The sequence below is a fragment of the Leptosomus discolor genome, unplaced genomic scaffold, assembly GCF_034619465.1.
Source record: "Leptosomus discolor isolate bLepDis1 unplaced genomic scaffold, bLepDis1.hap2 HAP2_SCAFFOLD_117, whole genome shotgun sequence".
Classification (NCBI taxonomy): Eukaryota; Metazoa; Chordata; class Aves; order Leptosomiformes; family Leptosomidae; genus Leptosomus; species Leptosomus discolor.
The window spans coordinates 236,228-262,608 of NW_028237902.1; the positions used below are offsets into that span (position 1 = coordinate 236,228).

Consider the following 26,381-nt stretch of genomic DNA (forward strand, 5'->3'; position numbering starts at 1 on the left):
TGGAGGGAGGGAGGGGTGGGGGGAAGAGAGAGGGGGGTGATGGGGAAGAGAGGAGCCCGGGGAGGGTGGAGGAGGAAAAGGTGGGGCTAAGGAAGAGGGGTGGGGTTAAAGAGGAAGGGGCGGGGCTTCAGGGGGTGGGTTATTTGGGGTGGGGTGGGGTTGGGGAGGGAGGGGTGGGGGGAAGAGAGAGGGGGGTGATGGGGAAGAGAGGAGCCCGGGGAGGGGGGAAGAGGAAAAGGTGGGGTTAAGGAGGAGGGGTGGGGTTAAAGAGGAAGGGGCGGGGCTTCAGGGGGTGGGTTATTTTGGGGTGGGGTGGGGGGAAGAGAGAGGGGGGTGATGGGGAAGAGAGGAGCCCAGGGAGAGGGGGGGAAGAGGAAAAGGTGGGGTTAAGGAGGAGGGGTGGGGTTAAAGAGGAAGGGGCGGGGCTTCAGGGGGTGGGTTATCCGGGTGGGTGGGGGTGGGGGTGGGGAGGGAGGGGTGGGGGAAGAGAGAGGGGGGTGATGGGGAAGAGAGGAGCCCGGGGAGAGGGGAAGAGGAAAAGGTGGGGTTAAGGAGGAGGGGTGGGGTTAAAGAGGAAGGGGCGGGGCTTCAGGGGGTGGGTTATTTTGGGGTGGGGTGGGGGTGGGGTTGGGGAGGGAGGGAGGGGTGGGTGTGGGAAGGTGGGGAGGGGTGATGGGGAAGAGAGGAGCCCGGGGAGGGGGAAAGAGGAAAAGGTGGGGTTAAGGAGGAGGGGTGGGGTTAAAGAGGAAGGGGCGGGGCTTCAGGGGGTGGGTTATTTTGGGGTGGGGTGGGGTTGGGGAGGGAGGGGTGGGGGAAGAGAGAGGGGGGTGATGGGGAAGAGAGGAGCCCGGGGAGGGGGGAAGAGGAAAAGGTGGGGCTAAGGAGGAGGGGTGGGGTTAAAGAGGAAGGGGCGGGGCTTCAGGGGGTGGGTTATTTGGGGTGGGGTGGGGTGGGGTTGGGGAGGGAGGGGGGGGTGGGGGGAAGAGAGAGGGGGGTGGGGAAGAGAGGAGCCCGGGGAGGGTGGAGGAGGAAAAGGTGGGGCTAAAGAGGAGGGGTGGGGTCAAAAAGGAAGGGGAGGGGCTTCAGGGGGTGGGGCTTCAGGGGGTGGGGTATCAAGGGGGGTGGGGTTTGGGAGGGCGGGGCTGGCGAGGGTTTGAGGGAGGGGTGGGGGGAAGAGGGGAGGGCTGGTGGTCTGGGGGCGGAAGAGGAAGGGGTGGGGCTAAAAAGGAGGGGGTGGGGCTAAAGGGAAGGGGCGGGACTTCGAGGCAAGGGGTGTGGCTTGTGGAAGCAGGATGCAGCTAAAGGGGGTGTGACTTACGGGCAGGGGTGTGGCTTTCTGAGGGGTGTGGCTTGTGGGGAAGGGGTGTGGCTAAAGGGCAGGGCGTGGCTTGGATGCGCAAGGGGTGTGGCTTCCCGGAAGGGGCCAGGGCTTATGGGAAAGGGGTGGTGCTACAGGGGCGAGGGGCGGGACTAATGCCAAAGGGCGTGGCTTACAGCCGAGGGGCGGTGCTACGGAAGGGGTGGGGCTGACGGAGAGGTGGCTGTGGCTTGCAGAAAAAAGGGGCGGGGCTAACAGGCAAGGGGGGGGTGGGCGATGTGGGAGGGGGCGGGGCTGCCTGTGGGGTGTGGGCGGGGCCAAAGAGCGGTGGGTGGGGAAGGGCTGGCCTTAAAGGGGCAGGACCCCCAGGAGGTTGAAGGCGGCGGGGTTGGGGGGCGGGGTGGGGGGTGTCGTACTTAAAAGGGGTGTGGCTTGAAGGGGCGTGGCCGGAAGGGGGAGGGGCGTGTCCTACCTGAGGGCGGGGCCCCGGGGCCCGCCCAGGAACTGGTGGAGGTCGCCGTGCTCCATGTACTCGGTGATGATGCAGAGGGGGCCGGCCCCCGCGCACACCCCCAGCAGCCGCACGATGTTGGGGTCCCGCAGGCGCCCCAGGGTCCGCGCCTCCTGCAGGAAGTCCCGCCTACGGCCCCGTCAGCCCCGCCTACCCCCCCCACCCCCACACTAACCCCCCCCCCCCACCTCCCTCCCCCTCCCCCCGTACCTGGCGTTCTTGGTGGCGTCGGGGCGGAGGACCTTGACGGCGACCAGCAGGGGGCGCCCTCGGGGCAGGTCGGGGGGGCGGGAGAGGGGGGGCAGGGCCTGGGGGTCCTCCACCTCGCACAGCAGCACCTGAGGGGGGCGGGGCTTCAGCCGCGGGGCGGGGCGAAGCTTCCCCACCCCTTTCCCAGGGGGAGGGCTAATACTCCCCTCCCCGGAGGGGCGGGGCTAAGCTCACCGGGAGGCGGAGCTAAACTTCCAGGAGGTGGGGTTAAACTCACAAGGGGGAGTGGCTAAAATCCCCGGGGCGGGGCTAAGCTCACCAAGGGGGCGGGGACAAGCTCCCCAAGGGGCAGGGCTTAACTGAAGGGGTGTCATTTCGCCCTGGGGGCGTGGCTTTGCCGCCAGGGGCGGGACGTGGGTGGGGTCAATAGGGCTGATAGTGGTGGGGCTTTTGCGGGGGTGTGGTTTATCTGAGGAGTGTGGTTTATCTGAGGGGTGTGGTTTATCTGAGGGGTGTGGCTTCCCCGTGTAAGGAGCTTATAGGAAGGGACGGGGCTTCTATGAGGGGGTGGGGCCTCTAGCCAGGGCGGGGCCAGTATAAAAAGGGCGGGGTTGCAAATATGGGGTGGGGCCTGCCATAAGAGGGCGGGGCCAGCACCTAGGGGCAGGGCCAGAGACCAATGGGTGGAGCTTGTGCCCAGGAAGCGGGGCAGGGCAGGAGGGGATGGGGCAGCGTGAAATGGGGGCGTGGCCACTCACTCCGGGGGGGGGGGTGGGTGGGGCTGACTGCGAGGAGGCGGGGCAAACACTCAAGGGGTGGGGCTTGCACAGAGGAGGGCGGGACTTACCTCTCCAAACTGCCCCTCCCCCAGCTTCTCACGGAAGCGGAGGCGTCGGCGGGGGAAGGCCGGGAGGGTAGGGCTGGGGGCGGGGCCGGGGGCGGGGCCAGCCACGGCATAGGCGGAGCCTCCAGTGACGTCAGCCTCCGCGTAGGCCCCTGCCCCGCCCTCGGGCTCTGCCGTGCCTGTGGGGGAGGGGTGTTAGTGAGGGTGGGGGCTGGAGAGGGAGGGGCAGGGGGAGGAGCTCCTCCAAGGGGGCGGGGCTTAACCAAAAGAGGAGGGGCTACAGTGGGAGGGGTGGGCACGGGAGGGGGGGGTGTTACAGCAAGAGGGGGCGGGGCTGCAGCAGGAGGAGGAGGGGCTATAACAAAGGGGAGGAGCTAAAGCCAGGAGGGGAGGGCTCAGCCCAGGAAAGGGCGGGGCTACCGCCGGGGTAAGCCAAAAGAGGAGGGGCTATGGTCGGAAGAGGTGGGGCTTCAGGAAAGGGAGGGGTTACACTAGGAGGAGGCGGGGCTTCACCCAAAGGGGGTAGGGCCAGTCATGGGTGGGGGTGGGGCCAAGGGGCGTTGGAGGCGGGGCTCCCCATCTCCCCCTCCCCCGCCCTGCCCTTACCATCTGTGTTGATTGGCTTAACCCCATCAGGTGGGGCCCGAGCGAGCCCTCCCATTGGCTGGGCGTAGGTGGCCAGCAGGAGCCGATAGGCCGGGTTGGCAAGGGGCGCTGCTGCGGGGGGGGGGGGGGCGGGGTTAGTTGAGGGGGTGGAGCCTCCTTGCTCCACCCCCTCCAGGCCCAGGGCGGGTTCCCAGCACAGGGTGGGGGAGGTTGGGTGGACCCCGGGGGCCCGTGATGGCCGTGCGGTCTCCGTCCATCCACCCACGTGGTCTCCATCGATCTCCACGGGGTGGCCACTCCCGTGGTGGTCTCCGTCCCCTCCCTCCCCGCCCCCATGGGGGCGTCACCCAACCATCCCTCCAGCCAGCCAGCCGCGCGTAGGTAGTTTCCAGCCATCCCTCCGTCCACGTTGGCTCCATCCACCCCCATGTGGTCTCCATCCGTCCATCCAGCTTTTTATCCATCCCTCCATCCCTTCCTCCATCCCTCCATCATCCCTATCTGGTCTCCATCCCTTCTTCCATCCATCCATCCATCCATCCATCCATCCATCCATCCATCCGTCCATCCATCCATCCATCCATCATCCCTATCTGGTCTCCATCCCTTCTTCTATCCATCCATCCATCCATCCATCCATCCATCCATCCATCCATCCATCCATCATCTCTTGATCCATCCCTCCATCCATCCATCATCCCTGTCTGGTGTCCCATTGTCCCTTCTTCCATCCATCCATCCATCCATTTATTCATCCATGTTGTCTCCATCTACCTCCATGTGGTCTCCATCCATCCATCCATCCATCCATCCATCCATCCATCCATCCATCAGCTCTTTATCCATCCCTCCATCCCTCTTACATGTTCTCCCTCCATCCCTTCCTCCACCCATCCAACCATCCATCCACCCACCCATCCATCCATCCATCCACCCATCTCTCCGTCCATGTTGTTTCCATCTACCTCCATGTGATCTCCATCCATCCATCCATCCATCCATCCATCCATCCATCCATCCATCCATCCATCCATCCATCATCTCTTGATTCATCCCTTCATCCATCCATCATCCCTTTCTGGTGTCCCATTGTCCCTTCTTCCATCCATCCATCCATCCATCCATCCATTTATTCATCCATGTTGTCTCCATCTACCTCCATGTGGTCTCCATCCATCCATCCATCCATCCATCCATCCATCCATCCATCCATCCATCCATCCATCCATCCATCATCTCTTGATCCGTTCCTCCATCCATCCCTTCCTCCATCCATCTAACACTCCCATATGGTCTCCCTCCATCCCTTTGTCCATCCATCTACTCATCCAAGTTGTCTCCGCCTATCTCCGCATGGTCTCCACCCATCCATTGATCCATCCATCTCTCCATCCATTTACTCATCCAAGTTGTCTCCACCTATCTCCATGCGATCCCCACTCATGCCTCCATGCGATCCCCACCCATGCCTCCATCCTTTCCTTCATCCATCCACCCAACCCTCCACCCAAGTTGCCTCTACCTCCCTATCCATCCCCCATCCATCCATCCATCCCCAGGTGGTCTCCATCCATCCCTCACCCAACCATCTGCTCATCCAACATCTGCTCATCCAAGTTGTCTCTGCTTATCTCCATATGGTCTCCATCCCTCCATTCCTCCATCCATCCATCATCCCAATCTGGTCTCCCTCCATTCCTTCCTCCATCCCTCCATCCCTCAATCCCTCCATCCATCCCTCCATCCATCCCTCCATCCCTCCATCCATCCCTCCACCCACCCCCACGTGCTCTCCACCCCTCCAGCCCTTCCTCCCTCCTCCACTCACCGGGGCCGGGGGGGGCCGGGGGCAGCGATGGCCGCGGCCGCGTCGGCTCCTGGTACTCGCCCTGGCCCGGGGGGATGCGCTCGTAGCGGGGGGGGCCCCGCCCTGCCCCCGTCGCGTTGTTGATGACAATGGTGTCCCCTGGCACCGAGAGCTGCACCCGCAGCTCGTCCTCCGAGGGCCGGCGCTGGGCCTGTGGGCGGGACCCTCAGGTGGACCCGGGTACCTGGGTGCCCAGTTCCTCCCAGTTGTCCCCATCACCCTCCCAGAGCTTGGGTGCTGGACCCAGATGCCCACGTGCCCAGTTCCTCCCAGTTATCCCCATCACCCTCCCAGAGCTTGGGTGCTGGACCCAGATACCCAGGTGCCCAGTTCCTCCCAGTTGTCCCCATCACCCTCCCAGAGTTTGGGTGCTGGACCCAGATGCCCACATGCCCAGTTCCTCCCAGTTATCCCCATCACCCTCTCAGAGCTTGGGCGCTGGACCCAGATGCCCGCGTGCCCAGTTCCTCCCAGTTATCCCCATCACCCTCTCAGAGCTCGGGCGCTGGACCCAGATGCCCACATGCCCAGTTCCTCCCAGTTGTCCCTGTCACCCTCCCAGAGTTTGGGTGCTGGATCCAGATGCCCACATGCCCAGTTCCTCCCAGTTATCCCCGTCACCCTCTCAGAGCTTGGGCGCTGGACCCAGATATGTGGGTGCCCAGTTCCTCCCAGTTATCCCCATCACCCTCTCAGAGCTTGGGCGCTGGACCCAGATGCCCACGTGCCCAGTTCCTCCCAGTTGTCCCCGTCACCCTCTCAGAGCTCGGGCGCTGGACCCAGATGCCCACATGCCCAGTTCCTCCCAGTTATCCCCGTCACCCTCTCAGAGCTTGGGCGCTGGACCCAGATGCCCACATGCCCAGTTCCTCCCAGTTATCCCCATCACCCTCTCAGAGCTCGGGCGCTGGACCCAGATGCCCACATGCCCAGTTCCTCCCAGTTATCCCCATCACCCTCTCAGAGCTTGGGCGCTGGACCCAGATGCCCGCGTGCCCAGTTCCTCCCAGTTGTCCCCGTCACCCTCTCAGAGCTCGGGCGCTGGACCCAGATGCCCGCGTGCCCAGTTCCTCCCAGTTGTCCCCGTCACCCTCTCAGAGCTCGGGCGCTGGACCCAGATGCCCGCGTGCCCAGTTCCTCCCAGTTGTCCCTGTCACCCTCCCAGAGTTTGGGTGCTGGATCCAGATGCCCACATGCCCAGTTCCTCCCAGTTATCCCCATCACCCTCCCAGAGCTTGGGCACTGGACCCAGATATGTGGGTGCCCAGTTCCCCCCAGTTGTCCCCGTCACCCTCTCAGAGCTTGGGCGCTGGACCCAGATGCCCGTGTGCCCAGTTCCTCCCAGTTATCCCCATCACCCTCTCAGAGCTCGGGCGCTGGACCCAGATGCCCGCGTGCCCAGTTCCTCCCAGTTAAGCCCGCTCCCCCGCTCACCTTCCCCAGTATCTTCTTCCAGTACTGCCGCCAGAGGATGAGGAAGATGACGGCCAATAGGAGCAAGATGATGGCCACCAGGCAGCCAATCAGGATGGAGGTGTGGCTGTGGTCGGCTTTGGCCACTGGCTGCCCCGCCTTGGGCTCGCCGGGAGCTGCCACGGGGGTGGGCGTGGGGTGGGTAGGGTGCCACCATGGCCCCACCCCCTCAGATCCCGCCCTGTTCAGCCCCGCCCAGTTAAGCCCCGCCCCCCCCCCCCCCCCCACGAGGCCCCGCCTTACCCAGGGTGGTGACGTTGGCGGCCATGTCGCTGTGCCAGGGGGCCTCAGGGGCGGCCATGACCCCCGCCGAGGGGTCGGGGTGGGCGGCCGGGGGCCACCCACTGGCACCCACCGCCTCCTCCACGGCGTCTGTGGGGAGAGACACCCCACCCCCCCCCATGGTGGCGCCTTGACGAGGTGGCTAATGAGGGCGGGGCTAGTGGCCGAGCCGCTCAAACCAACCGCCTTCCCATTGGCCAACCGGCCGGCTCCCGGGGTGGTTGACCTCCAACCAAGCAACCCCTCCTGCTTCGTTAGCAGTCAACCAGCTAACCAACCCATCTCAACCAACCACCCCACCACTCAACCAACCATCCCATCACCCAACCAACCACCCCACCGCCCAACCAACCACCCCACCACCCACCCAAACATCCCATCACCCAACCAACCACCCCAGCACTAAACCAACCACCCCATCACTCAACCAACAACCCCACCACCCACCCAACCATCCCATCACTCAACCAACCATCCCATCACTCAACCAACCATCCCGTCGCTCAACCAACCATCCCATCGCTCAACCAACCACCCCATCACCCAACCAACCACCCCATCACCCACCCAACCACCCCAGCACTAAACCAACCACCCCATCGCTCAACCAACCACCCCATCGCTCAACCAATCATCCCATCACCCAACCAACCACCCCACCACCCACCCAAACATCCCATCACCCAACCAACCACCCCATCACTCAACCAACCACCCCACCGCCCAACCAACCACCCCACCACCCACCCAAACATCCCATCACCCAACCAACCACCCCAGCACTAAACCAACCACCCCATCACTCAACCAACAACCCCACCACCCACCCAACCATCCCATCACTCAACCAACCATCCCATCACTCAACCAACCATCCCGTCGCTCAACCAACCATCCCATCGCTCAACCAACCACCCCATCACTCAACCAACCATCCCATCGCTCAACCAACCACCCCATCACCCACCCAACCATCCCATCACTCAACCAACCACCCCATCGCTCAACCAACCACCCCATCACTCAACCAACCACCCCACCGCCCAACCAACCACCCCACCACTCAACCAATCATCCCATCACCCAACCAACCACCCCACCACCCACCCAACCATCCCATCACCCAACCAACCATCCCATCACTCAACCAACCATCCCATCACCCAACCAACCACCCCACCACTCAACCAACCACCCCATCACCCACCCAACCATCCCATCACTCAACCAACCACCCCACCGCCCAACCAACCACCCCACCACTCAACCAACCATCCCATCACCCAACCAACCACCCCATCACTCAACCAACCACCCCATCACCCAACCAACCACCCCACCACCCACCCAACCACCCCATCACCCAACCAACCACCCCATCACTCAACCAACCACCCCATCACCCAACCAACCACCCCACCACCCACCCAACCACCCCATCACCCAACCAACCACCCCACCACCCACCCAACCACCCCATCACCCAACCAACCACCCCATCACCCACCCTACCACCCCATCACTCAACCAACCACCCCAGCACTCAACCAACCACCCCAGCACCCAACCAACCATCCCATCACTCAACCAACCACCCCAGCACTCAACCAACCACCCCAGCACTCAACCAACCACCCCATCACCCAACCACCCACCCCACCACCCAACCATCCAACCCAAGCACCCATCCATGACGACACCAAGGCCCAGGCAGGTCTGGAAGTCCCCGGACGTGGTAGGACTCACCTGAGAGGAAGGTGACCTCGCTGAAGAGCATCCACTCCCCGGCGAAGAAGAAGTGGCACTGGATGAAGCGGGCTTGGCGCCCCCCCAGGGGCACAGTGACCGAGCGGGCGCTGGGGTCCTTGACGGCCCCGGCCAGGCTGTGGGTGGCCGGGGTGGGCTCCCAGGGGGTGGCCAGGCTCCTCTTGAAGCGACACTCCACCTCCCCGAAGATGCTCACCCCCCGCGTGTGCATGTTGTTGCAATGAACCTGGTAGGGGGAGGGGATGGGATGGGTGTTGGCCACCATCCCATGATGCCCTGGGGCAGCTGGGGTGGCGCTAAGCCTCATGGGAAGATGGGCTTGACTTGGTAGCCCCCCGTGGGGCCACGCCGTGGTCAACCAACCCCACAACTCCCAGGGCAGACCCCTTGCCCGAACCTCCGTGACGCCCTGGGCCACCCATGGCCCACCCCGCACCCCACCACAACCACCCCCTCCTCAACAATCCCGGCATGCCGCGGGGCACCTGCATGGCGCGGAAGGCCCGGAGCCCCTCGAACTCGAACTCCAGCTCGACGTGGGGTCGGGGGCCGGGGGGCCGACGCCATCCCACGTAGTCGTAGCCCGGCCAAAGATGGCGCTCGCGGCTCCGCACGAAGTCATCCAGGCCCAGCACCCCGTCCGCCAGCTGGCCCAGCCCCCCGAACTGCAGCCTGGGGGGACGGGGGACACTCGGACACCTCGATCCTCCTCCCATCCCACCCACCTGGGAACCCCCCCCCGGGGCAGCCTGGGGGGGACAGGGGACACCCTGGGGGGACAGGGGACACCCGGACACCTCGATCCTCCCATCCCACCCACCTGGGAACCCACCCTGGGGCAGCCTGGGGGGACAGGGGACACTCGGACACCTCGATCCTCCCATCCCACCCACCTGGGAACCCCCCCTGGGGCAGCCTGGGGGGACAGGGGACACCCTGGGGGGACAGGGGACACCCTGGGGGGATGGGGGACACCCAGATGCCTGGGTCCCCCCATCCCACCCACCTGGGAACCCCCCCTGGGGCAGCCTGGGGGAGACAGGGGACATCCTGGGGGGATGGGGGACACCCTGGGGGGACAGGGGACACCCGGACACCTCGATCCCCCCATCCCACCCACCTGGGATCTGCCCTGCCATGGGACCTCGAACGCCTTTTAGGGACAATCGGGGCTGTTTTGGGGACGGTTGGTGACGCTGGGGTTAACTGGGGCCAGATGGGGCAATTTGGGGACGGTCTGAGGCTCTTTGGGGACAGTAGGTGACAGTTTGGGGCTGTTTGGGGCTGACTGGTGAGAATTTGGGGACAGCTTGGGCTACTTGGGGACAACCAGGAACAACTGGGGCTGTTTTGAGCCGCTGGTTGACCATCTGGGGACACTTGGGGGTCATCTAGGGCCAGTGATGGATGACTGGGGACAATTTGGGGACAGCTGGAGATGTTTGGGACAGTTGGGAATGGCTAAGGGCAGTTTGGGGACACTTGAGGACAGTTTGGGGACCACTGGGGACATCTGGGGAGGTCCAGGGACAATCTGGGGACACTTGGGGATGGTTTGGAGGCACTTGGGGGTGGTTTGGAGACACTTGGGGATGGCCAAGGCTGGCTGGGGACACTTGAGGACAGTTTGAGGACATTTGGGGACATCTGGGGAGGTCCACGGACAATCTAGGGACACTTGGGGATGGTTTGGAGGCACTTGGGGATGGCCAAGGCTGGCTGGGGACACTTGAGGACAGTTTGAGGACATTTGGGGACATCTGGGGAGGTCCACGGACAATCTAGGGACACTTGGGGATGGTTTGGAGGCACTTGGGGATGGCCAAGGCTGGCTGGGGACACTTGAGGACAGTTTGAGGATCATTGGGGACATCTGGGGAGGTCCAGGGACAATCTGGGGACACCTGGGGACAGTTTGGGGACCACTGGGGACATCTGAGGAAGGCCAGGGACAGCCTGGGGACAGTTTGGGGACACTTGGGGATGGTTTGGAGACACTTGGGGATGGCCAAGGCTGGCTGGGGACACTTGAGGACAGTTTGGGGACCATTGGGGACATCTGGGGAGGTCCAGGGACAATCTGGGGACACCTGGGGACAGTTTGGGGACCACTGGGGACATCTGAGGAAGGCCAGGGACAGCCTGGGGACAGTTTGGGGACACTTGGGGATGGTTTGGAGACACTTGGGGGTGGCCAAGGCTGGCTGGGGACACTTGAGGACAGTTTGGGGACCACTGGGGACATCTCAGGAGGTCCAGGGACAACCTGGGGACACTTGGGGACACTCGAGGATGGTTTGGGGCCAGTTGGGGACACCTGGGTACTCACGGGCCAACGCTGTACCCGTCGTAGGTGGAGTCGTTGAGGACAACGGGCGCCGGGTCGAGGGCCATCACTTGTCCCCGCGGCGCCGTGTAGGACAGGAGCCCGGCTGGGGACAGGGGATGGCGTCACCACGGGGGGCGGGGGGGGGGGGGGGGGGCCACCACGTTGTGGTGGGGACGTGGGGCTGGGGGACCACCACGCTGGGGGGGGAGGAGGACACACCCTCGGGGCTCGAGGCAGGGGGGCGGAGGGCTGGGGTGGGACGGGGGTGACGCGGGGTGACAGAGGGGGGCGGGGGGTGGCGGGGAGGGGGGGGGGGTGACAAGGGGGGTGACAAGGCGGGGGGGGGGGGACCTGCTCACCGTCCCAGGGGCAGCCGTAGAGCTCGAGGCGGAGGCAGACGCTCATGGCGCGGGGGGCGCGGGGGTAGACGCGCAGCGCCCGCGCCACGGCGGGGGGCGCCAGGTCCTTCAGCACCACCCCCTCGGGGTCCTCGTTCCCCCCGATCACCTGCGGCGCCGGGAGCCGCTGGGATCCCTCCCCCCCCGCTCCGTGGGACGCGGATCCCCGCGGCGGGAGACCACCCCGGGGAGCCCCCGGGGCCCCCCTTGCCCCCCCCCCCGCCCCGGGATCCCGTTGCCCTCCTGGGGTCTCCCCGGGATCCCATTGGCCCCCGAGATCCCGCTGCCTTCCCTGGGATCCCACCACCACCACAAGATCCCGGGGTCCCCAGCGATCCCACCGACCCCAGGACCTCCCAAGGAGCCCATTGGCTCCCGAGATCCCACTGCCTTCCCAGGGATCCCCAGAGATCCCATGACAACAAGATCCCAGTGTCCCCAGCGATCCCACTGTCCCCAGGATCCCCCAAGGATCCCATTGTCCCCCAAGATCCCCCAAGGATCCCACTGCTTTCCCAGGGATCTCCAGGGATCCCATGGCAACAAGATCCCAGGGGCCCCAGTGATCCCACTGATCCCAGGATCTCCCAAGGATCCCATCATCCCCCGAGACCCCGCTGCCTTCCCAGGGATCCCACGACCACCACAAGATCCCAGGGGCCCCAACGATCCCACTGATCCCAGGATCTCCCGAGGAGCCCGTTGTCCCCTGAGATCCCCCAAGGATCCTGTTGGCCCCCGAGATCCCGCTGCCTTCCCAAGGATCTCCAGGGATCCCATGACAACAAGAGCCCAGGGTCCCCAGCGATCCCACTGACCCCAGGATCTCCCAAGGATCCCGTCATCCCTTGAGATCCCCCAAGGATCTCACTGCCTTCCCAGGGCTCTCCAGGGATCCCACGACCACCACAAGATCCCAGTCTCCCCAGCGATCCCACTGACCCCAGGATCTCCCAAGGATCCCGTTGGCCCCCGGGGTCCCACTGCCTTCCCAGGGATCCCATGACCACCCAAGGTCCCCAAGATGTCCCCAAGATGTCCCCGGTCACCTCAGCACTCCAAGATCCCCAAGATCCCCCAGGTCCCCAAGATGTCCCCAAGGTCTCCAGTCACCTCAGAACCCCAACACCCCCAAGATGTCCCCAAGGTCCCTCGTCACCTCAGTGCCCCAACATCCCCAAGGTCCCCAAGATGTCCCCAAGGTCCCTCAGCACCCCAACACCCCCAAGGTCCCCAACACCCCCAAGGCCCCTGGTCACCCCAACACCCCCAAGGTCCCCAAGACGTCCCCAAAGTCTCCACCTCAGAACCCCAACACCCCCAAGGTCCCCAACACCCCCAAGGCCCCTGGTCACCCCAACACCCCCAAGGTCCCCAAGATGTCCCCAAGGTCCCTGGTCACCTCAGAACTCCAAGATCCCCCAAGTTTCCAAGGTGTCCCCAAAGTCTCCAGCCACCTCAGAACCCCAACACCCCCATGGTCCCTGGTCACCTCAGCACTCCAAGATCCCCCAGGTCCCCAAGATGTCCCCAAAGCCTCCAGCCACCTCAGAACCCCAACACCCCCAAGATGTCCCCAAGGTCCCTCGTCACCGCAGTGCCCCAACATCCCCAAGGTCCCCAAGATGTCCCCAAAGCCTCCAGCCACCTCAGAACCCCAACACCCCCAAGATGCCCCCAAGGTCCCTCGTCACCGCAGTGCCCCAACATCCCCAAGGTCCCCAAGATGTCCCCAAGGTCCCTCAGCACCCCAACACCCCCAAGGCCCCTGGACACCCCAACACCCCCAAGGTCCCCAAGATGTCCCCAAGGTCTCCAGTCACCTCAGAACCCCAACACCCCCAAGATGCCCCCAAGGTCCCTCGTCACCGCAGCGCCCCAACATCCCCAAGGTCCCCAAGATGTCCCCAAAGCCTCCAGCCACCTCAGAACCCCAACACCCCCAAGATGTCCCCAAAGTCCCTCATCACCGCAGCGCCCCAACATCCCCAAGGTCGCCAAGATGTCCCCAAAGTCTCCACCTCAGAACCCAAACACCCCCAAGGTCCCCAACACCCCCATGGTCCCTGGTCACCTCAGCACTCCAAGATCCCCCAGGTCCCCAAGATGTCCCCAAAGCCTCCAGCCACCTCAGAACCCCAACACCGCCAAGATGCCCCCAAGGTCCCTCGTCACCGCAGCGCCCCAACATCCCCCAGGTCCCCAAGATGTCCCCAAAGCCTCCAGCCACCTCAGAACCCCAACACCCCCAAGATGTCCCCAAGGTCCCTCGTCACCGCAGTGCCCCAACATCCCCAAGGTCCCCAAGATGTCCCCAAGGTCCCTCAGCACCCCAACACCCCCAAGGCCCCTGGTCATCCCAACACCCCCAAGGTCCCCAAGATGTCCCCAAAGTCTCCAGCCACCTCAGAACCCCAACACCCCCAAGATGTCCCCAAGGTCCCTCATCACCGCAGCGCCCCAACATCCCCAAGGTCCCCAAGATGTCCCCAAAGTCTCCACCTCAGAACCCAAACACCCCCAAGGTCCCCAACGCTCCCAAGGTCCCTGGTCACCCCAACATCCCCAAGGTCCCCAAGATGTCCCCAAAGTCTCCAGCCACCTCAGCACCCCAACACCCCCGAGGTCCCCAAGATGTCCCCAAGGTCACCTCAGCGCCCCAGCGGTCGCGCCAGCGCAGCCAGCGGTGCCGGTCGCGGCTGTAGCGCAGCCGGTAGGCGCGGGCGAACTCCCTGCCGTGGCCACCGGCGTGACGTCCCTGTGTCCCCACCAGCGTCACCACGTGCAGCCGGCCCAGGTCCACCTCCAGGAACTCCTCCTCCTCCGGGAAGACGGGACCCGCGGGACACCAGGCGCCGTCCCCATCGCTGCGACCCAGCCTGGGGACACGGGGACATCCTGGGGACACCGGGGACATCCTGGGGGCACCAGGGGTTGTCCCCCATGGCTGTGGCTCAGGCTGGGGACATGGGGATGTCCTGGGGATGTGGGGGCACATGGGGACACCCAAGGGACACGGGGATGTCCTAGGGGATGTGGGGACACTAGGAGGACATGGGGACATCTTGGGGACACCCAGGGGACATCATGGGGACGCCCAGGGAATGTGGGGACATCCTGGGGACATGGGGACACCCAGGGGACATGGGGACACTTAGGAGGACATGGGGACACCCAGGGGACATCATGGGGATGCCCAGGGAATGTGGGGACATCCTGGGGACACGGGGACATCCTGGGGACACCGGGGACACCGGGGACACCTGGGGGCACCAGGGGTTGTCCCCCATGGCTGTGGCTCAGGCTGGGGACATGGGGATGTCCTGGGGATGTGGGGGCACATGGGGACACCCAAGGGACACGGGGATGTCCTAGGGGATGTGGGGACACTAGGAGGACATGGGGACATCTTGGGGACACCCAGGGGACATCATGGGGACGCCCAGGGAATGTGGGGACATCCTGGGGACATGGGGACACCCAGGGGACATGGGGACACTTAGGAGGACATGGGGACACCCAGGGGACATCATGGGGATGCCCAGGGAATGTGGGGACATCCTGGGGACACGGGGACATCCTGGGGACACCGGGGACACCGGGGACACCTGGGGGCACCAGGGGTTGTCCCCCATGGCTGTGGCTCAGGCTGGGGACAGGGGGATGTCCTGGGGATGTGGGGGCACACGGGGACACCCAAGGGACACGGGGATGTCCTAGGGGACGTGGGGACACTAGGAGGACATGGGGACATCTTGGGGACACCCAGGGGACATCATGGGCACACCCAGGGGACATGGGGACATCATGGGGACACCCAGGGAACGTGGGGACATCCTGGGGACATGGGGACACCCAGGGGACATGGGGACACTTAGGAGGACATGGGGACACCCAGGGGACATCATGGGGATGCCCAGGGAATGTGGGGACATCCTGGGGACACAGGGACATCCTGGGGACACCGGGGACACCGGGGACACCTGGGGGCACCAGGGGTTGTCCCCCATGGCTGTGGCTCAGGCTGGGGACGGGGGGATGTCCTGGGGATGTGGGGGCACATGGGGACACCCAAGGGACACGGGGATGTCCTAGGGGACGTGGGGACACTAGGAGGACATGGGGACACCCAGGGGACACCCAGGGGACATCATGGGCACACCCAGGGGACATGGGGACATCATGGGGACGCCCAGGGAATGTGGGGACATCCTGGGGACATGGGGACACCCAGGGGACATTGGGGACACTAGGAGGACATGGGAACATCTTGGGGACACCCAGGGGACATCATGGGCACACCCAGGGGACATGGGGACATCATGGGGACACCCAGGGAATGTGGGGACATCCTGGGGACATGGGGACACCCAGGGGACATGGGGACACTTAGGAGGACATGGGGACACCCAGGGGACATCATGGGGATGCCCAGGGAATGTGGGGACATCCTGGGGACACAGGGACATCCTGGGGACACCGGGGACACCGGGGACACCTGGGGGCACCAGGGGTTGTCCCCCATGGCTGTGGCTCAGGCTGGGGACAGGGGGATGTCCTGGGGATGTGGGGGCACATGGGGACACCCAAGGGACACGGGGATGTCCTAGGGGACGTGGGGACACTAGGAGGACATGGGGACATCTTGGGGACACCCAGGGGACATCATGGGCACACCCAGGGGACATGGGGACATCATGGGGACACCCAGGGAATGTGGGGACATCCTGGGGACATGGGGACACCCAGGGGACATTGGGGACACTAGGAGGACATGGGGACATCTTGGGGACACCCAGGGGACATCATGGGCACACCCAGGGGACATGGGGACATCATGGGGACACCCAGGGAATGTGGGGACATCCTGGGGACATGGGGACACCCAGGGGACATGGGGACACTTAGGAGGACATGGGGACACCCAGGGGACATCATGGGGATGCCCAGGGAATGTGGGGACATCCTGGGGACACGGGGACATTGTGGGGACACCGGGGACACCGGGGACACCTGGGGGCACCAGGGGTTGTCCCCCATGGCTGTGGCTCAGGCTGGGGACAGGGGGATGTCCTGGGGATGTGGGGGCACATGGGGACACCCAAGGGACACGGGGATGTCCTAGAGGACGTGGGGACACTAGGAGGACATGGGAACATCTTGGGGACACCCAGGGGACATCATGGGGACGCCGAGGGAATGTGGGGACATCCTGGGGACATGGGGACACCCAGGGGACATGGGGACACTAGGAGGACATGGGGACACCCAGGGGACATGGGGACACTAGGAGGACATGGGAACGTCTTGGGGACACCCAGGGAACATGGGGACATCATGGGGACACCCAGGGAATGTGGGGACATCCTGGGGACATGGGGACACCCAGGGGACATGGGGACACTTAGGAGGACATGGGAACACCCAGGGGACGTCATGGGGACACCCAGGGAATGTGGGGACATCCTGGGGACATGGGGACACCCAGGGGACATGGGGACACTTAGGAGGACATGGGGACACCCAGGGGACATCATGGGGACACCCAGGGAACATGGGGACACTAGGAGGACATGGGGACATCATGGGGACACCCAGGGAACGTGAGGAAACCCTGGAGACACCTAGGGGACATGGGGACATGGTGGCACCCAAGGACGTGGGGACATCCCAGGGACACTGGGGGACACCCAGGGGACATCCCAGGGACACGGAGACATCCCAGGGACACGGGGACACCCAGGGAACGTGGAGACACTTGGCAAACGGGGACATCCTGGGGGAATGCAAGGACATTTTGGGGACAACTAGGGACACGGGGACACCTGGGGACATGGGGACACCAAGGGGACCCTGGTTGACACAGGACAGTGCTGGGAGGGGACACTGGGCCATACTGGGCCGTACTGGGACTCCTTGGCCACGGCGGGCAGCGGTGGCGCTGGGGTGAGGACACCGTGGGGACACTGCGGGGGGGGGGGGGGGGGGGGTGTGGTGGCAGGAGGGGAGACTGGGCAGCAAGGAGGGAGGGTGCTGGGGCATACTGGTGTGTACTGGTGTATACTGGTGCGTACTGGGCTCACCGGCCGTGGCGGGCGGCGGTGGAGTCGGACCAGGCGCTGGAGGCTGAGAGGCGGCTGTCGGGGATGGAGCCGTCCTCCATGCCCAGGGCGAAGCGGCACCTGCCTGGGGGACACGGGGGACGTCGGGGACACAGAGGGGACATCGGGGACATGGGGGACACGGGGGACGTCGGGGACACAGAGGGGACGTTGGGGACATGGGGGACACGGGGGACGTCGGGGACACAGAGGGGACGTTGGGGACATGGGGGACACGGGGGACGTTGGGGACACAGAGGGGACGTTGGGGACATCGGGGACATGAGGGACGTGGGGGACATGAGGGATGTTGGGGACATAGAGGGGACATTGGGGACATGGGGGACACGGGGGATTTTGGGGACACAGAGGGGACATCGGGGGCATGGGGGACACGGGGGACATCGGGGACACAGAGGGGACATCGGGGACATGAGGGACACGGGGGACGTTGGGGACACAGAGGGGACGTTGGGGACATGGGGTACACGGGGGACGTTGGGGACATAGAGGGGACATCGGGGACATGGGGGACACGGGGGATGTTGGGGACACAGAGGGGACATGGGGGACACGAGGGATGTTGGGGACATAGAGGGGACATCGGGGACATGGGGGACACGGGGGATTTTGGGGACACAGAGGGGACATCGGGGACATGGGGGACACGGGGGACGTTGGGGACATAGAGGGGATGTTGGGGACATCGGGGACACAGAGGGGACATCGGGGACATGGGGGACACAGAGGGGACGTTGGGGACATGGGGGACGTTGAGGACATAGAGGAGATGTCGGGGACATGGGGGACACGGGGGACGTTGGGGACACAGAGGGGACGTTGGGGACATGGGGGACACGGGGGACGTTGGGGACATAGAGGGGATGTTGGGGACATCGGGGACATGAGGGACGTGGGGGACATCGGGGACACAGAGGGGACACGGGGGACATGAGGGATGTTGGGGACATAGAGGGGACATCGGGGACATGGGGGACACGGGGGACGTTGGGGACACAGAGGGGACGTTGGGGACATAGAGGGGATGTTGGTGACATCGGGGACATGAGGGACGTGGGGGACATCGGGGACACAGAGGGGACACGGGGGACATGAGGGATGTTGGGGACATAGAGGGGACATCGGGGACATGGGGGACACGGGGGATTTTGGGGACACAGAGGGGACATCGGGGGCATGGGGGACACGGGGGATGTTGGGGACATAGAGGGGATGTTGGGGACATCGGGGACATGAGGGACGTGGGGGACATCGGGGACACAGAGGGGACATGGGGGACATGAGGGATGTTGGGGACATAGAGGGGACATCGGGGACATGGGGGACACGGGGGATTTTGGGGACACAGAGGGGACATCGGGGACATGGGGGACACGGGGGATTTTGGGGACACAGAGGGGACGTTGGGGACATTGGGGACATGAGGGACGTGGGGGACATCGGGGACACAGAGGGGACATGGGGGACATGAGGAATGTTGGGGACATAGAGGGGACATTGGGGACATGGGCGACACGGGGGATTTTGGGGACACAGAGGGGACATCAGGGGCATGGGGGACACGGGGGACGTTGGGGACACAGAGGGGACGTTGGGGACATTGGGGACATGAGGGACGTGGGGGACATCGGGGACACAGAGGGGACATGGGGGACATGAGGGATGTTGGGGACATAGAGGGGACATCGGGGGCATGGGGGACACGGGGGACGTTGGGGACATAGAGGGGACATCGGGGACACAGAGGGGACATCGGGGTCGTGAGGGACATTGGGGACATTGGGGACACAGGGGACATGGGGGAACATGGGGGACAGGGGTGATGTGGGGGATATTGGGGACACGGGGGGACATTGGGGACACACTGGGGTCACAGGGGACACGCCAGCCTCACCCCCGGCAGAGCCCCTATACCCCTCCCGCCCCATAGAGCTGCTATAGGGCACCCACAGCCCCACGTGACCCCTATGGATCCCATAGGGCACCCACAGCCCCACATGGCCCCATAGGGGACCCAGAGGAGCCCCACATGGCCCCTATGGACCCCATAGGAAACCCCACAGCCCCATGTGGCCCCTATGGATCCTATAGGGCACCCACAGCCCCACATGCCCTCACAGGGGACCCAGAGCCCCATGTGGCCCCTATGGATCCCATAGGGGACCCACAGACCCATGTGGCCCCACAGGGGACCCACAGTCCCACATGGCCCCTATAGACCCCATAGGGGACCCACAGCCCCACGTGACTCCTATGGACCCATAGCCCCATATGGCCCCTCTAGACCCTACAGGGGACCCACAGCTCCACGTGACCCATATGGACATCATAGGGGACGCACAGCCCCTCGTGGCCCCATAGGGGACCCACAGCCCCACGTGTCCCCTATGGATCCCATAGGGGACCCAGAGCCCCTCGTGGCCCCATAGGGGACCCACAGTCCCACATGGCCCCTCTAGACCCCACAGGGGACCCACAGCCTCACGTGGCCCCTATGGACCCCATAGGGGACCCAGAGCCCCTCGTGGCCCCATAGGGGACCCACAGCCCCCCGTGACCCATATGGACCCCATAGGGGACCCAGAGCCCCACGTGGCCCCATAGGGGACCCACAGCCCCCCGTGACCCCTATGGACCCCATAGGGGACCCACAGCCCCACGTGGCCCCATAGGGGACCCACAGTCCCACATGGCCCCTCTAGACCCCACAGGGGACCCACAGCCTCACGTGGCCCCTATGGACCCTATAGGGGACCCACAGCCCCACGTGGCCCCATAGGGGACCCACAGCCCCCCGTGACCCCTATGGACCCCATAGGGGACCCACAGCCCCACGTGGCCCCAGAGGGGACCCACAGCCCCACGTGACCCATATGGACTTCATAGGGGACGCACAGCCCCTCGTGGCCCCATAGGGGACCCACAGCCCCCCGTGACCCCTATGGACCCCATAGGGGACCCACAGCCCCACGTGGCCCCAGAGGGGACCCACAGCCCCACGTGACCCATATGGACTTCATAGGGGACGCACAGCCCCTCGTGGCCCCATAGGGGACCCACAGCCCCACGTGACCCCTATGGACCCCATAGGGGACCCACAGCCCCACGTGGCCCCAGAGGGGACCCACAGCCCCACGTGACCCCTATGGACCCCATAGGGGACCCACAGCCCCACGTGGCCCCATAGGGGACCCACAGCCCCCCGTGGCCCCTATGGACCCCATAGGACCCCCCGGCACCCGTAGGGTCTCACCCAGGTCGAGGTGCCCGTCGAGCTGCAGCCCGGGCGCCCGGGTCCCCGCGGCCAGCAGCAGGAGGGGGAGGGGCAGGGGGAGGACCCCCATGGTGGCCCCGGTCCCCCCCAGTCACCGCACCTGGGGACAGCAAGGGGACACTGGGGGTCACTGGGAGGCACTGGGAGGACTGGGATAGGGACTGGGAGGAAACTGGGAGGGAACTGGGAGCACTGGAAGGTGGACTGGGAGCACTGGGAGGATTGGGATGGGGACTGGGAGGAAACTGGGAGGATGGGGAGGGGAACTGGGAGCACTGGGAGGTGGACTGGGGGCACTGGGAGGAGTGGGATGGGGACTGTGAGGAAACTGGGAGGATGGGGAGGGGAACTGGGAGCACTGGGAGAAGTGGGATGGGAACTGGGAGGCTGAGGAGGGGAACTGGGAGCACTGGGAGGGTGGCTGGCAGCACTGGGAGGATTGGGATGGGGACTGGGAGGAAACTGGGAGGACTGGGAGGGGAACTGGAAGCACTGGGAGGGCTGGGATAGGGACTGAGGGCACTGGGAGGGCTGGGATGGGGACTGGGAGGGGAACTGGGAGGACTGGGAGGGCCCCTTCCCAGCAGCTGCTCCCACAATGCTTTGCTGGAATGTGCCCCCCCCCCCCCCCCCAGCTGCTGCAGCCGGATGGGAAACAGCAGCTGGGGGGGGTGGGCGGGGCCTGGACTCGGGGGGGCGGGGCCTGGACTCGGGGGACCCCCAGGTGTCACCCCAGCACGGGACACGCCACGGATCGCGACCGGGACACGCGACACGCAATAGCACGTCACAACACGTGATAACATGTGATAACACGCAATGACATATGGTAACATACAGCAACATGCGATAACATGTAATGACACACAGTAACATACAACACCGCGCATTGACACACAACATGTAATACATGTAACGACACGCGTTGACATACAACACGCTTTAACACACACAACATGCGATAACATGTAACGACACGCAGTAACATGTAACCACGCGCCATGACGCAGAACACCCAATGACACGCAGCAACACGCGACGACACGCAGCAACACGCGACCCTGACCGCAACCCCCAGCAACACACGACCCCCGAAACACGCGGCAACACGCCATGACACGCGGACGCCGCGCAGCAACACACCCGCACACGCCAGGACACGTCACCGAACGCAACAACCCGCAGCGACACGCGACAATAACACGCGGGGCCGAGACACGCGGCGCAGCGCCGCGTGACAACACGCCTTGACACGGAATGACACGCAACGAGGCACCACAAGGTGCCGTGACACGCGAGAACACGCGAGAACACACGAGAACACGCGAGAACACGTGAGAACACGTAACTAGATGCTATAACACCCAGTAGCACCCAACACACAACAACATACGACCCCTCACGCCATGACACGCCATGACACGCCGTAACATGCCACGCCACGCCATGCCACGCCGTGACACGCACCTGGGGGCCGCTGCGGGGGGGGGGGGTCGGGCCCCAGCTCCTCCCTGGGGTCCCGCGGTGGCACCTACACGCGCCCCGCCCCGCGGGCACACGCGTGTGCCGACATCCGTGGAGGCGCCCTGCTGCGAACACGCGTGGCCGTAGAGACACGCACGGAGCGTGGACACGCGTGGGCGCCCCCGCGGGGGTCGTCGTGTGTTCCCCCCCCCCGTCCACGCGTACCCACGCGCTTGTACATACGTGTGACGTGCACCCGCACACGTATGTAACAGGCGCCCGCACACGCGTGTTCACCTGGGCGCCCCCAAATCCCTCCCAAACGCCCCCGATCCCCCCAAGTGCCCCCCAATACCCTCCAAATGCCCTCCCCAGCCCCCCCAGGTGCCCCAACCCCCCCCAAATCTGCCCCCCGATACCCCCAAGTGCCCCGCAATCCCCCAAATCCCCCCAAATGCCCCCCCAATCGCCCCTTAATGCCCCCCAATCCCCCCGAGGTGCCCCCAACCCCCCCCAAATCTGCCCCCCCAACACCCCCAAGTGCCCCACAACGCCCCAAATTCCCCCATAACCCCCCAAAATCCCCCCAATCCCCTCAATCCTCCCCCAATGCCCCCCAATGCCCCCTAAATGCCCCCAAGTCCCCCCAAATCTGCCCCCCAACACCCCCAAATGACTCGCAATCCCCCAAATCCTCCCTAAATGACCCCAAATCCCCCCCGATCTCCCCTTAATGCCCCCAAATTCCACCCAGATGCTCCAACCCCCCCAAATCTGCCCCCCAACACCCCCAAATGCCCTGCAATGCCCCAAATCCCCCCCAAATGCCCCCAATCCCCCAAAATCTCCCCTTAATGCCCCCCAATCCCCCCAGGTGCCGCAAATCTGCCTCCCACCACCACCAGGTGCCCCGCAATCCCCCAAATTCCCCTTAATGCCCCAAATCCCCCCCCATGTGCCCCAAATCCCCCCAAATCTGGCCCCCCAACACCCCCAAGTGCCCCTCAATCCCCCAAATCCCCCCTAAATGCCCCCAAATCCCCTCCAGGTGCCCCAAATCCCCCCCAAATCTGCCCCCCAACACCCCCAAGTACCCCGCCACCCCCCAAATCCCCCCATAACCCCTCCAAATCCCCCCCAATCCCCTCAGTCCTCCCCCAATCCCCCCCAAATCCCCCCCAAATGCCCCCAAATCCCCCCAGGTGCCCCATATCCCCCCAGGTGCCCCATATCCCCCCAATCTGCCCCCCCCAACACCCCCCAGTGCCCCGCAACCCCCCAAATCCCCCCCCCAATCCCCTAAATCCTCCCCCAATCCACCCTAAATGCCCCAAATCCCCCCCAATCTGCCCCCCCCACACACCCCCAAGTGCCCCGCCACCCCCCAAATCCCACCCCATAACCCCCCCCCCCCCCGAAATCCCCCGAATCCCCTCGGTCCTCCCCAAATTTCCCCCCCCCCTCCCCCAATGCCCCCAATTCCTCCCAGGTGCCCCCCAACCCCCCCATTTCTGCCCCCCTCCCCGGTGCCCACCCGGTTCCTCGGCGCCTCCTCCTCGCCGCAGCCCCCCGGACGCTTGGGTCCTCCCGGCTGCCTGGGTCCTCCCCCACCCCCCCTCCCCCTCCCCCACCCCCTCCTCCTTTTGGGGAGGGGGGGGGGGTGGGGGTGGGAGGGGAGGGCAGCCCGGACGTCTGGGTCCCCCCTTCACTGGATGGGGAGGGGGGGGGGGGGGGGGGACACACCAGGGGGGCTTGGGAGTCCGGACGCCTGGGTTCCCTTGGGGAGGGGGAGGGGCAAGCCCCGGACGCTTGGGCTTTGTGACCTGGGGGGGGTGGGGGGACTGAATACCCCCCCCCCCCCGCAAAAACAAGAAGAGGGGGAGCTGGAAGGTCCCCAAATGCCCCACGCCCCCCCCCCCCCCCCCCGGTATATCACTCTTTTTTTTGGGGGGGAGCCTCGAAACTGCCTTTTTGGGACCCCAAATGTCTTTTGGGGACCCCTCGAAACTCCCTTTCTCCCCCGCCCCCTCGAAACCGACTTTTGGAGGGACCCCTCGAAACCCCCTTTTGGAGCCCCTCGAAACACCCTTTTTTGGGGGGGGGGGGTGTGACTCGAAACTCCCTGCCTGGGGCCTCAAAGCTGTTTTTTGGGGGGCGCTTGAAACCATCTTTTGGGGGGACCCTCAAAACCCCCTTTTTCTGGACCCCTCACACCCTCTTCTTGGCGGGGAGCCCTTGAACCCCCTTTTTGGGGTCCCCTCAAACCCCCTTTTTTCATTCGCCTTGAAACCCCTTTTTTGGGGTCCCTCGAAACCCCCTTTTTTGGGCTCCCCTTGAAACTCCCTTTTTGGGGCCCCTCGAAAACGCCTTTTTTTTTGAAACACACCCCCCCCCCGAAACTCCCTTTTGGGGCCCCCTGGCAGCTGCCCTGGGGGGGGACACGCTCCCAGCAGTGGGTGCCAGGGCACCACCCTAGGGTGGGGGGGCACCCCAAGGTTGGGGGGGGGGGGGGCAGAGAGGGACAGACACGTCACGGCTCCCCATATTTTGGGGACCCCCCCTGTTCCCCGGAGGGGACCCAGGCATCCGGGCCCCCCCTCCCCCCGCGTGGTTGGGCAGTGACCGAATGTCTCAGGGTCTAAAAATATTGGGGGGGGGGGGGGATGTCCCCCCCCCCTTCCCCCGCCCGCCTGGGTCCCCACGTGGTGCTGCAACTGCTGCCCCCCAACAGCTGGGGGGGGGGGGGGGGGGAAGGGGGGGGGGGCAGCAGCTGTTGGGGGGGGAACAGCTGGAAGGGGGGACCCAGGCAGCCGGGGGGGGGGGGGGGGGGGCGGGGGACACGGATTCCAGCATGAAGAGTCATTGTCCCCTACGGTATTAGCCATTATTTCCCATTATTAGCCACTATTTCCTGATTATTAGCCATTATTTCCCATTATTAGCAGCTATTTTCCCATTATTAGCCTTTATTTCCCCTTTACTAGCCACTATTTCCTGATTATTAGCCATTATTTCCCATTATTAGCAGCTATTTCCCCATTATTAGCCACTATTCCCCATTATTAGCCATTATTTCCCAATTATTAGAAGCTATTTCCCCGTTATTAGCCACTATTTCCCATTATTAGCAGATATCTCAGCATTGTCAGCCACTATTTCCCATTATTAGCCATTATTTCCCACTATTAGCCATTATTTCCCCATTATTAGAAGCTATTTCCCCGTTATTAGCCACTATTTTCCATTATTAGCCACTATTTTCCCATTATTACCCATTATTACCCATTATTTCCCCATTATTAAGGATTACAACCCCATTCTTCCCTATTATTATCCATTATTACCCCATTATTAGAGGGTTCCTCTTATTTCCCCCCTATATTTGGGGCAGTTCCCCCGTTATTCCCCATTATTTGCAATTATTACCTCATTATTAGCAATTATTGCCCCATTGTTAGGGGTTATTCCCCCGTTTTCACCTTTATTTGGGGCTTTCTCCCCATTATTCGCAGTTATTCCCCCATTTTGCCCTTTATTTGGGGCTATTCCCTATTAATGCCCGTTATTAGCGATTATTCCCCCATTATTAGGGTTTTCCTCCCCATTTCCCCCTTTTTTGGGGGATTATTCCCCATTATTCCCCATTATTAGCGATTATTCCCCCAGTATTAGGGTTTTTCACCCCGTTTCCCCCTTTATTTGGGATTATTCCCCATTATTAGAGAGTATTCCCCCATTATTAGCGATTATTCCCCCATTATTAGGGGTTTTCACCCCATTTTCCCCTTTTTGGGGGATTATTCCCCATTATTCCCCATTATTAGCGATTATTCCCCCAGTATTAGGTTTTTTCACCCCATTTCCCCCTTTATTTGGGATTATTCCCCATTATTAGCGATTATTCCCCCATTATTAA

At 63.9% G+C, this 26,381-nt stretch overlaps 1 protein-coding gene across 1 annotated transcript; it reads right to left on the reverse strand.

Moving 5' to 3' along the window:
• Positions 1–1,666: 1,666 nt before the first annotated feature.
• Positions 1,667–21,071, reverse strand: LOC147412466 (epithelial discoidin domain-containing receptor 1-like). The gene is made up of 18 exons (XM_086481359.1): positions 20,967–21,071; positions 20,691–20,870; positions 20,320–20,425; positions 19,925–20,014; positions 17,689–17,791; positions 14,256–14,484; positions 11,567–11,714; positions 11,208–11,310; positions 9,364–9,550; positions 8,858–9,104; positions 7,158–7,201; positions 6,791–6,997; positions 5,318–5,507; positions 3,490–3,597; positions 2,887–3,062; positions 2,040–2,167; positions 1,791–1,958; positions 1,667–1,733 (listed from the first exon to the last, which is right to left on the reverse strand). The coding sequence occupies exons 1-18, from the start codon at positions 21,069–21,071 to the stop codon at positions 1,667–1,669; spliced, it is 2,586 nt and encodes an 861-aa protein (XP_086337485.1).
• Positions 21,072–26,381: the final 5,310 nt, after the last annotated feature.

Bases quoted from the DNA above. Each gene is read 5' to 3' on its own strand.
- LOC147412466 (XM_086481359.1), bottom strand. From the start codon at position 21,071: ATGGGGGTCCTCCCCCTGCCCCTCCCCCTCCTGCTGCTGGCCGCGGGG. The intron at 20,426-20,690 runs GTGGGTCCCCTA...TGTGGGGTCTAG, and splicing joins CTCTGGGGCCACGTGGGGCT to AGGGGCCATGTGGGACTGTG. The intron at 2,168-2,886 runs GTAAGTCCCGCC...CGCCCCCCTCAG, and splicing joins GGGAGGGGCAGTTTGGAGAG to GTGCTGCTGTGCGAGGTGGA.